General features: G+C 41.5%; 1 protein-coding gene across 1 annotated transcript in view; it reads left to right on the top strand.

The window, feature by feature from the left end:
• The window catches only part of gpc1b (glypican 1b), a 90,618-nt gene that overhangs the window by 44,620 nt on the left and 31,934 nt on the right, over positions 1–14,064 (top strand). The window contains exon 2 of the mRNA XM_061838930.1: positions 4,188–4,346. Within this exon, the coding sequence (XP_061694914.1) occupies positions 4,188–4,346 (159 nt within the window). The remainder of the gene's footprint in view (positions 1–4,187; positions 4,347–14,064) is intronic.

A 14,064-nucleotide genomic window follows, 5' to 3' on the forward strand; every position in this document is an offset into this window, starting at 1 on the left:
CAAATGACACGCGGCCAGCAGGTTGTACTGGAGGGAAGTGATAGGACACACACATATAGTGTATACAAAAATACACACGGCGCCGGCATTTAAAGAAAAAGCCCAGGGGGTGACAGATTGCAGCTGACCTCCAAGCAGAATGCATATTTTTTTCAACGTACTGTAAATCTTCCCTCTTATTGCTTTGTTTTCTCCCGCTGTTTTCCTATTTCCACTTCTTTTTGCGCTCATCTACACTACTGAAAATCACTGGCCAGTCCCCCCCCCCCCCCACCCCAACCCCCCTCCTCACTACACACAGCTCTCCAAAGTCCCAAAACACTCTTCCCCCTTGCAGGTGAGTGGCTGGGAGTCACAGCGTAACCAGTCGAGAAGGTACTAAGAGATGCCCAATGTCATCTTACTCTCCACTTTACTTTCGGTGCTTGAGGCGAGGGGAAATTGCCTTTAATTGCTGCAATTTAACATTGGCGGGGATGAGTCGCTTAAAGGACAGTTAGGGAAACTTGGCTGGCATACTGGAATCATTGACATGCACACACAACTCAGCAATTATTATCTCGAGCCCTGTCAGCTAATTAAGGGAGTATACGTAGCAAAAAGATGCTTTCTTTTAATTATATGACTCTAACCACATAAACATACATTATTTTAAGATCCTACATATTGAAGTCAAGAGGTGAAATTAACATAGCACACTGAAGTCAAAACGTGAAATAAAATCTGTGCGATTACTGTTATTTTACTAATTTTGCATTAGCAATGCAGAGTGTTTCTGTTCATCAAGACTCCCATCGAATGAAGGGGCTTTGTTTACCATGAACGTGGCAATTCCAGCGCACGACCACAGAGTAGCTTGAATGTTACTTGCAGGTGCTGACAGAGGGCCAGTACAGAATGTTACCATCTGATGAGCTGTCGGAAAAACCTTTGAGTCAAGGAGGTGGAAAAACCTGACAAATGTGGCCAGAGGAATAAGAGTAAAATGGGTCAAGTACCCAAACAGTGAAGCGTTTTGGTGAAGTCAGATTTTTTTTTAGGTTTCTTCATTGAAATTGAATTCACAGAAATTGAACAGTTCCAAAAGTTGTGGCTATACAAAGAATATTTGTCCAACTTGTGTGTATATATGGCCCAAAAAAATTCAACTGAACTCTACTCGGGCAATGATTCTTTCTTGTACCGTTCGAGGGAGCCATCTGACAGCACTTTGTTAATCACTGGTCTAATAGTCTTAACATTTTTTTTGCTAACTTGCTTAAACGCTAATAATGTTAAATGTCACTTAAGATAAACAGGTGATAACAGTTCCGAACATATGGTATATCGCAGGGGTGCTCAATTCGTCAATCACGAGGCAATCTTAGTCGATTGCGGGATGGCGTGCCAAAAAACAAAACAAAAAAAGACGTCAGCCAATGTTCCCTCTAAACTGCGTGGGTGCGCTATTGTGCACCACTGATGCAGTCTCTTTGCAGATACTCTGCGTAGCACACACAAAAAAAAATCCAATACAAATTGAAAGCATATCATACAGCTATTCAGTTTGTGGCATTTTGCAATGTGATTCAATGAGTGAGGGATGACTGTTTCTTACATCCAATGGCACAATTCACATACATACTGTAAAAAATGAAAAGAAGAAGCCACTGCTTTCTTTTAGGCAGCACACAGAACTTTCCCAAACAACGACCGCAGTTCCGCCACACTCTCTTTTTTCCTAGTTTACCTTACACCCCCGCTCTTAAAGACGTACACTCATAATTACAAATGTTACAGTACTTATGCAGCCCATCAATGTCTTTTATAATGACAGCGTCCACCACCACTGCTTTAGTTAGCAACACAGTCTGGGCAACGTAGAGAAAAGACAAGCTGGACATGCTGCTTATGTTTACTCTCAATATTAATGGAGACAGTTAAAAAAGAAATGCTGTTGGTTTAAGATGCAATGACTGTCGGAGTATGCGAATAATCGAAGAAAAAGAGGTTTAACTGGGCGAGATTTTCTCCTTTCCAAGTGGGAAAGGTCTGGCCTGAAGCCAAAGAAGAAAGTGGTGAGTAATTTTAAAATTCCACTTTGGCACAGCCTGATCCAGGATAGAAGCACAGACAATACAGTGCACAAAAAGCTAATTCTGTATTTTAAATACGTCGGTAGTTCGCGAGAGGCTGGCTGCTTGACAAGTAGATCTTGGGGTAAAAAAAAAAAAAAAAAGTCTGGGCACCCCTGGTTTACCGCAATTAGATCATTTGTTTTGAAGCTCAACCGAATCGAAGGTCGACCTTCAAAACAACACAAGTTGAAAAGAGTGTCGCAAAATTGAATAAACTCGAGCAGGGGAGAGAAAAGAAAGGAGAAGCAGGCAAGCTGGGAATGACTTAGAATGCTTATCTCTGTAGGGCCTTTCAGCGCAAAGGTAGACATGATGAGAGTCAGTCAGCCGCTTCCTTCACAGGGGCAATAACTCAATCAAGGTGGAAATACTACAACCTGCACTCCATTTGCTGTGCACAGCAGATGCATACAAATGAACATTGAATAAAACAGTTGTTTACTTTTTTCAAACTGGGAACAGATTGGGAGGTTTTTTTTCTTCCCCTAATTAAGTCAGTTTATTGGAATGACGTGCATGATTTCAGGAGTGCGTTTTTCAAGCCAGAAGCGTTTTGCTGCTTCCAAAGTTGAGGTGAACTTTGTCCTCAATGAGCAATGGAGGATTTTTAGACATACAGTATGACTGCAATCTTTACAAAGTTTATCTCCTCCACCCATAATATCGATTTGTTCCATGTGGTGCATGTATGTGTAATCATACCCATGAGACACTTCATTAGTTACACGAGACGTTTTATTGGGTACGATTATTCAGCTGGGGATTTTTTTCAAATGCTCTACATATTGCACTGAACTAGAACATAGTGTTTGACACCAGATCACTTCTATTTTTCTAATTTCAAACCAATTACTGGACATGCCTTAAGTAGCATTTTCATCAACACAAGATTTGGCTGGAATTAAGTTTCGTGTAGTGTATAAAAGGGGTGGGCAATACATGTGGTTGACTATATAAATTTGGCCTACAGTATAGACTTGGACGAGATGGTATTGCTGCATATTTCACAGAAGCCTGAGCAGAAACCCGATAGAGAGTAATCAACAATGAAGAGAAAATTAGCAGGTAAATTAATAAATGTCGAGACATAAAATAATGCAACAGCTAGTGTTGTACAGCTACTGCAACACACTTCCCAAACCAGAAATGAATCCCTATATTCCCACATACATCAGCCAGGAGGAGGCGCCTATAATGTCAAAAGTAACGTATTTTGCGCACTATAAGGCGCACCTAAAAGCTTTTAATTTTCTCAAAAGCCGACGGTGCGCCTTATATGTGGATCAATATTGAGCCTTTAGTGCACCTCCATCTAATGGATGCATAATGTAACCACAGCCTCTAATGTAGCGTCTATTCTGAGCGCCTTATAATCCGGTGCGCCTTATATGTGGGAGAAGTTTTAAAAAGGGCGGAAATTACGGTATCTTCATATACAACACATTGTGTGTGTTTGTGTGCATGATTATCAATTGCCAAATAAAAGTGGACCAGCGTCACATTTCAGGTTGAATTAAAATGCTGAACTGGCGATTATCTCTGTTAAGTCAACACAATCCCATCCCATCGTGCTTGTCTGCCAATGAGCGTATGTTTGTTTCTAAAGATGAAGCAGAAATCAGCACCTCTTCAAATGTAAATGAGTGCCACCCACGTATTATACTCTAAAAGCTGTGCTGCGTTGAAGTGCAGTTTGCGTTTTACCTGTTTTTTAAATTTCTTCTTATTTTCTGTTGTGGGTGGCAGCTTTGGCTGTGAAGCGTAATTGTATTGACAGCATGTGTTTGCACTTGCACATTTGCTATTTGATTGTGTGAATGTACTGTATGCTATGTCGCTGCCAAGGACCTGTCTGCATCTGCCATGTAATCAGATGGGTGAGCCCCTCCCTCCGTGAATGCCAACACAACCACTTCAACCTATTCAAATTGTCATGTCCATGAGCAAATTAACTAACTGTTGACATCATTGGCAAAACCAGTTTCTCCAATGCCTTGCTTCTGCCCCCACCCCCTCAAATTCCCTCTCCTTACCTTCTTCTCATTCTTTTCTGTTTTCTCAACCCAATAGGAGAGCACCTGCGCATCTGCCCCCAGGGCTACACCTGCTGCACCAGTGACATGGAGGACAACCTTGCCATGCTGAGCCGGAGAGAGCTGGAGGGGGTTCTCAAAGACGCCGGACGCGCCTTGCAGGTCTCCCTCGGAGGACAGTACAAGGCCTTCGATGGTGAGTTTCAAAACGCGTCCACGAGTAATGCAACAGAGCTCAAGCCAACACACAAACAACAGATGAAATTGTGAACTTGTGAATTGTGAACTCGCATTAACGTGCACACTGAAGATTTCGGCCTAAACAAAACACACATTGATGCGTCAAAACCAAGACTAGAGAACAACCTTGATCAAAAAAGCCTTATCAAAATATGTCTGTATTTCTTTTTTTCTTTACAAACAAACTGAGGCATGCTAAGCATTCTTGGGGTTCATATTTTCTGTCATTTCCTATCCATCTCCTAAGTCAAAAAGACGAACCGCTATAAGACTAACGTATATCGGCACCAGACTGGATTTAGTCAAAATTATTTTGATATAGCACATTCCAGCCAGTCTTGGAATCAGCCAAAAAGAATTGCACGCGTAACATGATAGAGAGCTGCCCCGGAGCTCCACTCAGTCTGCGTTGGCCAGCGCTCGACAATATATCTGTCACATGAGGCTATGCTACTTCGTCTGACCTTTTGCCATCGCCATGATTAGTGGCCAAATGACGTTTGTTTACTTTCCCTCTATTGGTCCGAGTCCTTCATTCTCGTGGTCCCGCTCCTTTTCGCTGCGGGTGCCTCTGCTGGTGCGCCAGAGGAATACGGCACAATGGCCAAAACACACAAATGCACAAGGCTTTCCAAGGACGCGCAAATTCCTTAGTTAGCGTCTGTCATCCCGCGGTTCTTAACCTTTTGAATTTGGGGAAAAACACCTCATTTAGCAAAAGAAGAGACAGTAAACACTGCGGACAACACATAAACACTATGCGGCGAAACCTCGCTCCACCGTCCAAACATTTGAAGGGTTTACCTCAGAAACTATGCAGGGAATTGCATCTTTTGTTGCCTGCTAACAGTCATTCGGACGGTGTTTTGTTCACTCACTTAATAATACAATAACACACCTGATAAAATCAAATAAAATGTGTCATTAAGCAAGTCATACTTATACTGCACATCCATTCGCCCGTCTTAGTTCAGCTGTGTATTTCCCTTCTTTGGCGCACCCTTACTTCACCCCATTGAACATCTGATGGGAACTACAAAGTTGATGGAGGGCGGGGAGGGAGTTTATGGAAAAATTGGGTCAAAAAACCATCTGCTGTTGACTTACTGGGTCCTCTAAAGAGCAGGGTTGAGCAATTGATTAACACTACTTCAGCCCAAAAAACTGGCTGCATTCACGACCTACGCAATACAAGATGTCCCGAACGTCACTGCACACTTCCTTGTTTAAATTTCACATCAGATATCAATTGAACAGATGTTAGGCCATCAACATTTGCAGTTTTCGTAAGTATACTGTAAGCCTGTTGCGATTTCAGCTTGTTGAGCCGCAGAACCATCCCCTTGAAGCCATTAAAAAAAAAAGTATAGTCAGTGTGGGTCAAGCTTTATCACTCTCCAAAGCGTCCGCTGAATAAAGTATTTGTTGATACTGCATTCCAGTGTAGACCCATGGGATAGATATTCCCTGACTTTGCGTGAATTCCTGCTCTAGAAAATTGGTGTTATAATCTTTAAGTAGTGCTAGCAGGCCTTCCGTTGCGTGATTTTTCAAGAGAAGATCCTGTTTTTAGAAGCTCGCCATGGAATAGAGTAAATCGTACCGTGCAAGCGTGACACCCATAAAGCGTCTTAAACTGGAACTACATTCTAGTCGAGGATGAAAAAACATGCTGCTCCAGTGTCAATGGACCTTTCCGACCTGTCAATCACTCGTACAATAATAGCCAATCAGATAGCCGCGTTGTCGCAACTCCTGGCTTGACACACCCCTCTCGCCGTATTGTCCCACGATGCTGGTTGTCAGTAGCGTGCGCTTGGAAAAGCTAATGTTACAAAGAAAACGGTCCTCAGATGCGCTTGGGGAACGTGCAATTGTGATGAAAGACATCCTGCAGTTGACAAAGTGTCTACGACGAATTAAGGCTGGTGGAAGAGCGCGCTTACAACTAAGTATGGACAATATCAACAAACACAAGGCTGTATGTTCGAAGGTAAGTGAGGGAGAAGTATCTTCTCTGAGTTATAATCAGTGCTTTATACATTGCAGGAGAACAACTTTCACTTTTTTAGTGTATCACTGACCTGCTCAATGAAGTGTGTAATGTTTTATGCCGAAGAGTCGGATTAGTGATATGTAAATACGCCATGTCATGCAAGAGAAATGTCTATTTGTATCACATCAGACTTTTTAGACAGAGCACTGGGTTCGATTATGAGCTAAGTCAAATGAATACACCCAGTTATTTGCATAATGTACAAATGGCAAGACTACAAAGATACTACTCATGATCTTTCCAAGTAAAAAGTACTCACCCTGCTTTACATGCGGAGTGCGATACAACTATTTTATCCTGTTGTATTTCAATATGAAGTTTGTGAGGCGTCAAACTTTTTTGCATCGATCGCTAACATTTGGCTGTAATTACGTCCAAAATTTTAATTCCGTGTACATATCCTTGTGTGAAATAGTTGAGATCTCTCTGTCATTTGGCAAAAAACATACCCCAATATTATCCGGAATCTGCGATACTGAATTGACTTCAAACATGTTCTGTTCAATCGCCATTTTGGAAGCTCGTGGGACATGACTTAGGGGGCGGATCTTCGGATCACCATCAGAAAGTTTCCATTGGCAACCTATGGGCAAAGCTGCAATTTTGATGCCCTCACTTCTGTCTGAATATGTGGAAGGGAATAGCGCAATGTAATTTTACAGCGTAGTGACTTATGGGACACCTTGTGTGTTGAGATAATAACCAGATGCAGTATTTGCTGTTACAAAGGAGGATTTCCTTCCTTGTTCTTGTGAAAGGATTTTACTTTTCTTAGTATTGTTGAAACAAGAAGGGGAAAATGTTTTCTTCCAGCCACTTCTCCTGGTGTCCAAATGGCTGCAACAGTGACAATATTGCATGCTACCAGTCCCAACACATCTGGCTATGTTTAGCAGGGTGTGGACTAGCTAGCGCCATGTGACTAAGTGTAGGGTGTTACTGCCCCAGCCCAGGCAGCCTAGACCTTTTTTTGGTCCACTGACGTTGGACCAGATCCCGAGAAAATCACCAGGCCACAGATTAGAGGACCGGCACGCACACATGGAGGATCTGGGTCTTGCAAGTATATATGAACAGTACATGTGAGTGTGCTGATGTGGCTTTATTTGTTTGTCAGGTTGTAATTTGACAGCATGGGACTAGTGTGTGGAAATGGTATTTTTTGTTCAGGATTGTGTACAGTTTTAGGTTTGGTTGAAGGTTTCAAATCAGTGGAGCACAAAGCAGAGAAGGGGGAAGAATAAATGGGTAAAGAAAATGAGACAGATGAGGAAGCGCTAACAAGATGACAAAGGAAAATGATGGGATGACAAAGTGTCGAGAAAAAAAAAAGTTGGCTTCCTAATTGAAATGACAACGTAAAAGGTCATGGAGGACACGCAGAGTGATAGGATGGAGAAATGGTGGATGGCAGCCAGGTGTGCAAGACAGATGGAACCCTGAAACCGAGCAGGTGGCAACAAAACCCACCCGAGGCATTATTGGCATCTGGACCCCAGGGGTGTGTGTGTTTGTGTACACATTCTGCGCATAACGTTGAGTACATTTCCGCAATCTGATGACATCCTGAACAGGAATTGTATCAGCAATTCTGCCTTGACACATCCGATCATGCTCATAGGTACAGTATTTATCTAACAATGTGGATATTGTTGTGGTTTGAGTTTGTGGTCGCTTTGCGCTATTATTGTCCTCGTTAAATAATTTTAATACAGCTCCTCTATCAGATTTATTAGCTTGTGCAGGTGTACCTAATGTAGCCATTGAGTATGCAGTTTTACGTGCACTTTTATTATTATTTTTCTCATCTTTATTTAACCAGATGGTCTCATCGAGTTGGGAGATGTGTTTTGGAAGAGAGACTTGGCCAAGATAGCAGCATGAAATTTAAGATGACACATTTTAGAAAGAAATTGCAACTGAAAAACGTGCTATTACATAAATATAAATGTAAAGACAATTGAATGTATTCCCTATTTTGGGACCAGCAACAGAAAAAGCTTCATCCCCTTGGACTTTCCGTTTGGACTTGGGTACCTCGAGGATTAGTTGGTCAGCTGACTGGAGGCAGCAGTCGGGATTCTTTGGGATAGAACAGCCGTGAAAGGTTTGATGGTGAAGGACCAGTGAGGGATTTGCAAGCAAGGAGCAGACTCTTAAAATGTGAAGAAGCAGGTAGTTTGGCGAGGTCAAATCGGAATTATGTGCGCCGTCTTTCCTTTCCAAAGTAAAGTGATGACATTAAAGAAGCATAAAAAAAAATTGAACCAAGGTGACTACAGTACTCTTTACAATGACAGAATCTTAACAGTTAAAAACCAACTAATCGGTTTTAAAAGCCAGCACAGAGACAAATTCTTTGTCTTTTTAAGGTTATTACAAGAAAGGAAATCAGACGTTGAGAAATACTTAACTTTTTTGAAAGTTTAAAATTTATTTAATTAGATGTTGAAATACAATAACAGCTGTTCCAACCCAGATTCAAACGCAGCTCTCCAGATTTTGAGGACAATGAATCAACCACTGGTCACTGATCGTGTCGTGGTACACACGCCTGACTTTGGTGCAGGCAGCGTGGGATTGATTCCCCCTATGTGATGGTGTCGATATCTGCCCTGCGACTGACTGGCGACCAGTTCAGGGTGTGTCCACCTTTCGCTCGAAGCTAGCTGGGATAGGCTCTGGCTCTGTGAGAATAAGCGGCTTGGATAATGGATGCATGGATGAATCAACCACTATTCGACCGTGCCTGTATGCAAACTCAAATTTTGTGTAACTATAAGTAAGTAAGTTTCTTTCGGCTTGTCCCTTTCGGGGTCGCCACAGCGTGTCATCTCAGATGAACGCACATATGTTTGGCACAATTTTTACGCCAGATGCCCTTCCTGACGCAACCCTTCTCAGGGAGTGGAGGCCCCAGTGGGATACGAACCCACAACCCCTGGTTTATCAAACCAGTGCTCTAACGACTGAGCTACAGGGCCTCATAATATATGTGTAACTATATGATTTTTTAAAAATCACTTTGAATTTTAGGATTGATTACTTGGTTGATGTGCGTATATAGATTTTGTCCAACATTTAAATCCCATTTATAGACAAACCTAAAATTGTCCTCATTTAAAATTTTTCTAAATTATCATTATTGTTATTTTTTTTTTTTTGCCCACATTCACATTTCCCATACAAAGTTTCCGTTCTCTAAACTATTGCCCAAAAAATAGTAATTACACAAAAAGCCGATCCAACTTGCATGTACAGTACATCAAGGCATGGAGGCAAGACTTGAATCTAAAGTTATCAAACCAACTTCGGACTGCACTGGTAGTTGATGAAGAGGACTCAAAGGTCTTTTGCTTCCAGTGTTCTATGCTCATTTCAGCAAAAGGAAAATTTGGAGTCCCATACATTTACAGTATGTTGAGTGTCTCACGGAGTGGACCAACTCAAATGCCGGCCTAACAGCTGGAGAGCATCACTTGCAATGGCGTCACGACGACGCTGTATGTCTGAAAACTCACCCACTCCATCACACGCACTGGGATTTGTGGAGCATTCAAATAAATAAATACTTTTTTTTTTCCCACAATACCACAAAGAAACAATAATAATTACAGTAAAGTTCAAGAATCATTGCCTCTCTTAAATGCTTCAACAACTATCAAATGACTTAATGGCCGTAATGAAAGTAAGATTTACAATGGTACTATTGAGCTGCTAATGACTGCTTTCACAATATGATTTCAGTATTTTTTGTTATGCCGTTTGTGAATGATGTTATGTTTTTTCGATTTGTTTTTCCTGCCTCGTACATATACTTCATGATATTATTTTTACACATGCTTATGCAGTCGTCGGACAAATATTCATGACAGTCTGAAAAATCCACTTAGTGTTGTAAAAAAAAAATGCTTTTTTATCATTTCTATTGGGTTCTCACCACTTGGAGAATCCAAACTTGGAATGTTGGAAAATGATTGCAGTGCATTCCAAGAGTCATTTACTACAGTTATGTTTTTGCAAAATATTTATGCATCTCTTTAATTTATTATTAATGTATTTTTAAAGTGCCACTGTCGTGAAATGGATGATTTTTTTTAGTATGTTATTAATGAAAAATTGGCAGCCGGTATGGACCCATCTGTTTTTTATATGCATATGGCTTTTTGTAGCACCCGCCATGAAAATCCTCTTGAGGGATTTGATTTCGACAAGAAGCAGGAAGTGACGTTGGAGGCAGTAGCGCGCTCAAACGGACTCGTTTGTCTCTATTAGTTTTACCTGCGGGAAGATAGCTTGTTTTTCCTTCGTGTTAGCCAAAATGCCGGCTTGTTGTACTGCTGGATGTTGCTCGAACACTCTGGAGGATGGATTCGCTCTTCATACTTTTCCAAAAGATCCGGTTCGTCGTGAGAAATGGATTGCACAGGTGCAAAGGACGAGAGCTTCGTGGGTTATAAATAACAGGTCGGTGTGTATAGAGGTACTAAAAAAAAAACAATAGTTGGGGGAGCGTAATATGTAACTCAGGGGTGCTAAATCTGCAGATGTGCGCATTGGAAGGCTTCCGTGCAGCAGCCGCTGAAGGACGGCCTCCGCAGGCCTTGCGGATCACCACCAGCCTGTCAACAGAGCCGGCTGGCCTTGTCGGCCAGGGTGGCTTGTCGTGGCTGGGCCGCGGTGGCTCATCTCTGTCGCGGAAGTGGATCGGATGGGGAGGCGGTTTGACCGCGGCATTGTCGTCCATCGTGGGCGGCGATGTTTTTATCACCGGCGCGCGGAGGTGGATCGGGTGGGGAGGCGGTTCGGCCGTGAGCCGCATATCATCTAAATATGGCTCGAAACAATAGGGGAATATTGCCCAGGTAACTTCACTCGGTTGTGAGATGTTCTCTTCTTTGAAAAGAGCTTCTGTGTCAAAAGGGGTGTATTCATCTCCCGCAGTAAGGGCCACAGCGTGTTTTCAATAGCGAATGTCCGGGGTGACGTCATGGACAGGAGATGCAGCCAATATGGCGACCACTTGGATGTCGAATGACACTTCCGCAACTTTGTGCATGGATAACGCGCTCTCCGCTCATATTTATTTTTTCGTATAGACAATGAAGTGAATAATCTTATATGTATTTTTCATCTCAATATCTATAATGTTTATAGGGATGACACTTGACCTTTAGTGATTGCTTTTCTTCTCTGATTGGCTTGAATTCCAATCAAGTGGCATTTTACTTACTGAGGTTTCAAGTATGATTCCTTCCCCAGTGAACTGCTAACTGATAGTAATCCTCAGTATTGCATGCTGATAATATCAATCAAGCAATCAATCAAAATTAAGAATATTTTTTTTATTATTGTTGATGTTAATAACAGTTGCGGTGCATGACATGGAACTACACCGAATCACACAAAATGCTGTGCCGAATTCGTGTAACAGTATTGTATATTGCTCAATATTAACACAATAAGGTGATACCTTTGCCCACATTCTTAACAGTTCCAAGGTCACCCCTGGATGTTCCCAGAGACCCCCCTTCCCTCTCCCCTCGTGTCGTTTGACTGGCTCAGTTTATATCCTCATGCAAATCACATAGTTTCTGGAATCCACTGGCCATATTAGCCTGACACTCTTGTAATGATGCATAGGACAGCAAGAGCGTGATGAGTGCTGCGGGTGACACGACGGAGACAGCTGCAAATAGCGGGACGTTAGATGAGGATAAGAAAATGCCAGTGGGGAGTGAGGAAAGCTGCTGTAAAAGAGGAGTATAGATGAATATAAATGAAGAAAGAGGTCGTGCTAAATGGTGCATGTGCCAAGACGAGAAAGGAACATGAAGGCTTCTACACAAAAAGCCAAATGATAAATGATAGCACAGACACTGCACTGATGCAGTATGCGATGTGTCAACTCCTTTAATATCAGGGACATTTTAATAGAACCTAAATGCAAGCAAACGGTCACAGTACATTTGGACCCGAGTGTTATTGATGGAGGGTGACACCGTTTATAATGGCGCCTCCATCGTCATCTGCGCATTCAGTGTGCCCAGGACGGCCGTGTTTGCTTATGTCTGCCGTGTTTACTTTACTTTTACTGCCTTTGCGCAGATGGAGAGCGATAGCAAGAAAAGAAGCTGCGGAGAGCGTTCGCTACTTGTGGGAAAGGCCAAGTCCAATTCCTGCGTCAATTTGGAGTTTTAACAAAATATTTGGAAAGCATGACTATGACTCCAGTCATTAAATAATTTTAGACTCGAGTCTCCTTGTGATTATTCCGTCGATTAATCAAGTAATCAGATAAAAATTGACAACATTATTCAACCCAATATTATGTACATGTAATGTGCAGGTATCATTTTTGTCCACTTGAGGTTAGCAGCCTCATCCTCTACTGTATTATCTGCTACTTTTAGCGTGTATGCCTTTCAAAAGGTATGGCCGAGCATGGTGATGAGTGACTTGAGCATCAGCCAATGGGTTAGCCAGTTAATGTGTTGAGTGACTAAGTGTTAGCCGTGGCCATTCGCATTTGTTATGGGCTTGTCTTATACTTTACCCAGTTATCGACAAATGAGGTTTGGGTATTTTTTATTTTTTTATTTTTATGCCATAGTTTTAGCAAAGTGCGAGACCGGAGGTGTGCCATCTATGAGTGTGAGAGCACCACTAAATGATTGGCACCTTATCGGTCATGCCTTCTATCTCTAATTGGTTGTTTTTCTTCAGGCGCAGTGGTTTCCTGCATATCAAATTAGAGGCACAAGATGGGCCCACAGATGGCTGTTTTTTTTCAAGATAATTTTTAACATGTACTACTGTCATGTTAGACTAACGGTTTAAACATATATCACACAAAGTGACATACAAAGTTTGCAAACATCCTCTTTAATTGAGAACTCAAAATTGTCAATTGTGAATAAAGTTAAAAAATATAAACATATTTCAATATTTATCAAGTAATTTAAGAGGTGTCTCACTAATTCAGGAAAAAACATTTCTCACACCATGACTTAAAATATTTTTTTAAATGCATTATGAAGCTTTGGGGCAAAAAAAGGTAACCCAGAAGTGGATTTCTCAAAAAAAGATGATTAAATTTTTATCAGTGATCGTCCAACCCAAAATTTTATGAAATTCAATTTTTTTTTTTTTTTTTTAGGATTGTGCAACCTTGATCTTTTTCCATGTGCCTCACCTTTTTCTTTCATTACCATAGAAAAAAGCAATAGCACTCAGCATTTATCAAGTCGACAAGCCATGTGGGGTGGGGGGTTTGGGGGAGGGGGCTACAATTAAGGCTATCAGATGTTTAAGTGATATGAAATTGCTGGTGGCCCAGGCCTTCATTTGTCTTCCACATCCTTTGAATTAATTTTTCCTTTCTTTTTCCTCTTGTTTTTTTTTTCCATGCACTATCAAAGTCAATAAGTCTAATTTTAAATGAATGACCTTTTCCTTTGATGGAGAATTATCCTGCCATTCCTCCAGTCCAAGCATACTTGCCATCTGCTTTAGCTTTTTATTTGAGGTATTTGTCAAGCCATTTTTATTGTCGCAAAATAGTACATTATTTGACACTACATTGCAATTTATACGTTAGCCTTTGTTATCCCTGTTG

This window comes from Syngnathoides biaculeatus, chromosome 13 (assembly GCF_019802595.1).
Source record: "Syngnathoides biaculeatus isolate LvHL_M chromosome 13, ASM1980259v1, whole genome shotgun sequence".
Classification (NCBI taxonomy): domain Eukaryota; kingdom Metazoa; phylum Chordata; class Actinopteri; order Syngnathiformes; family Syngnathidae; genus Syngnathoides; species Syngnathoides biaculeatus.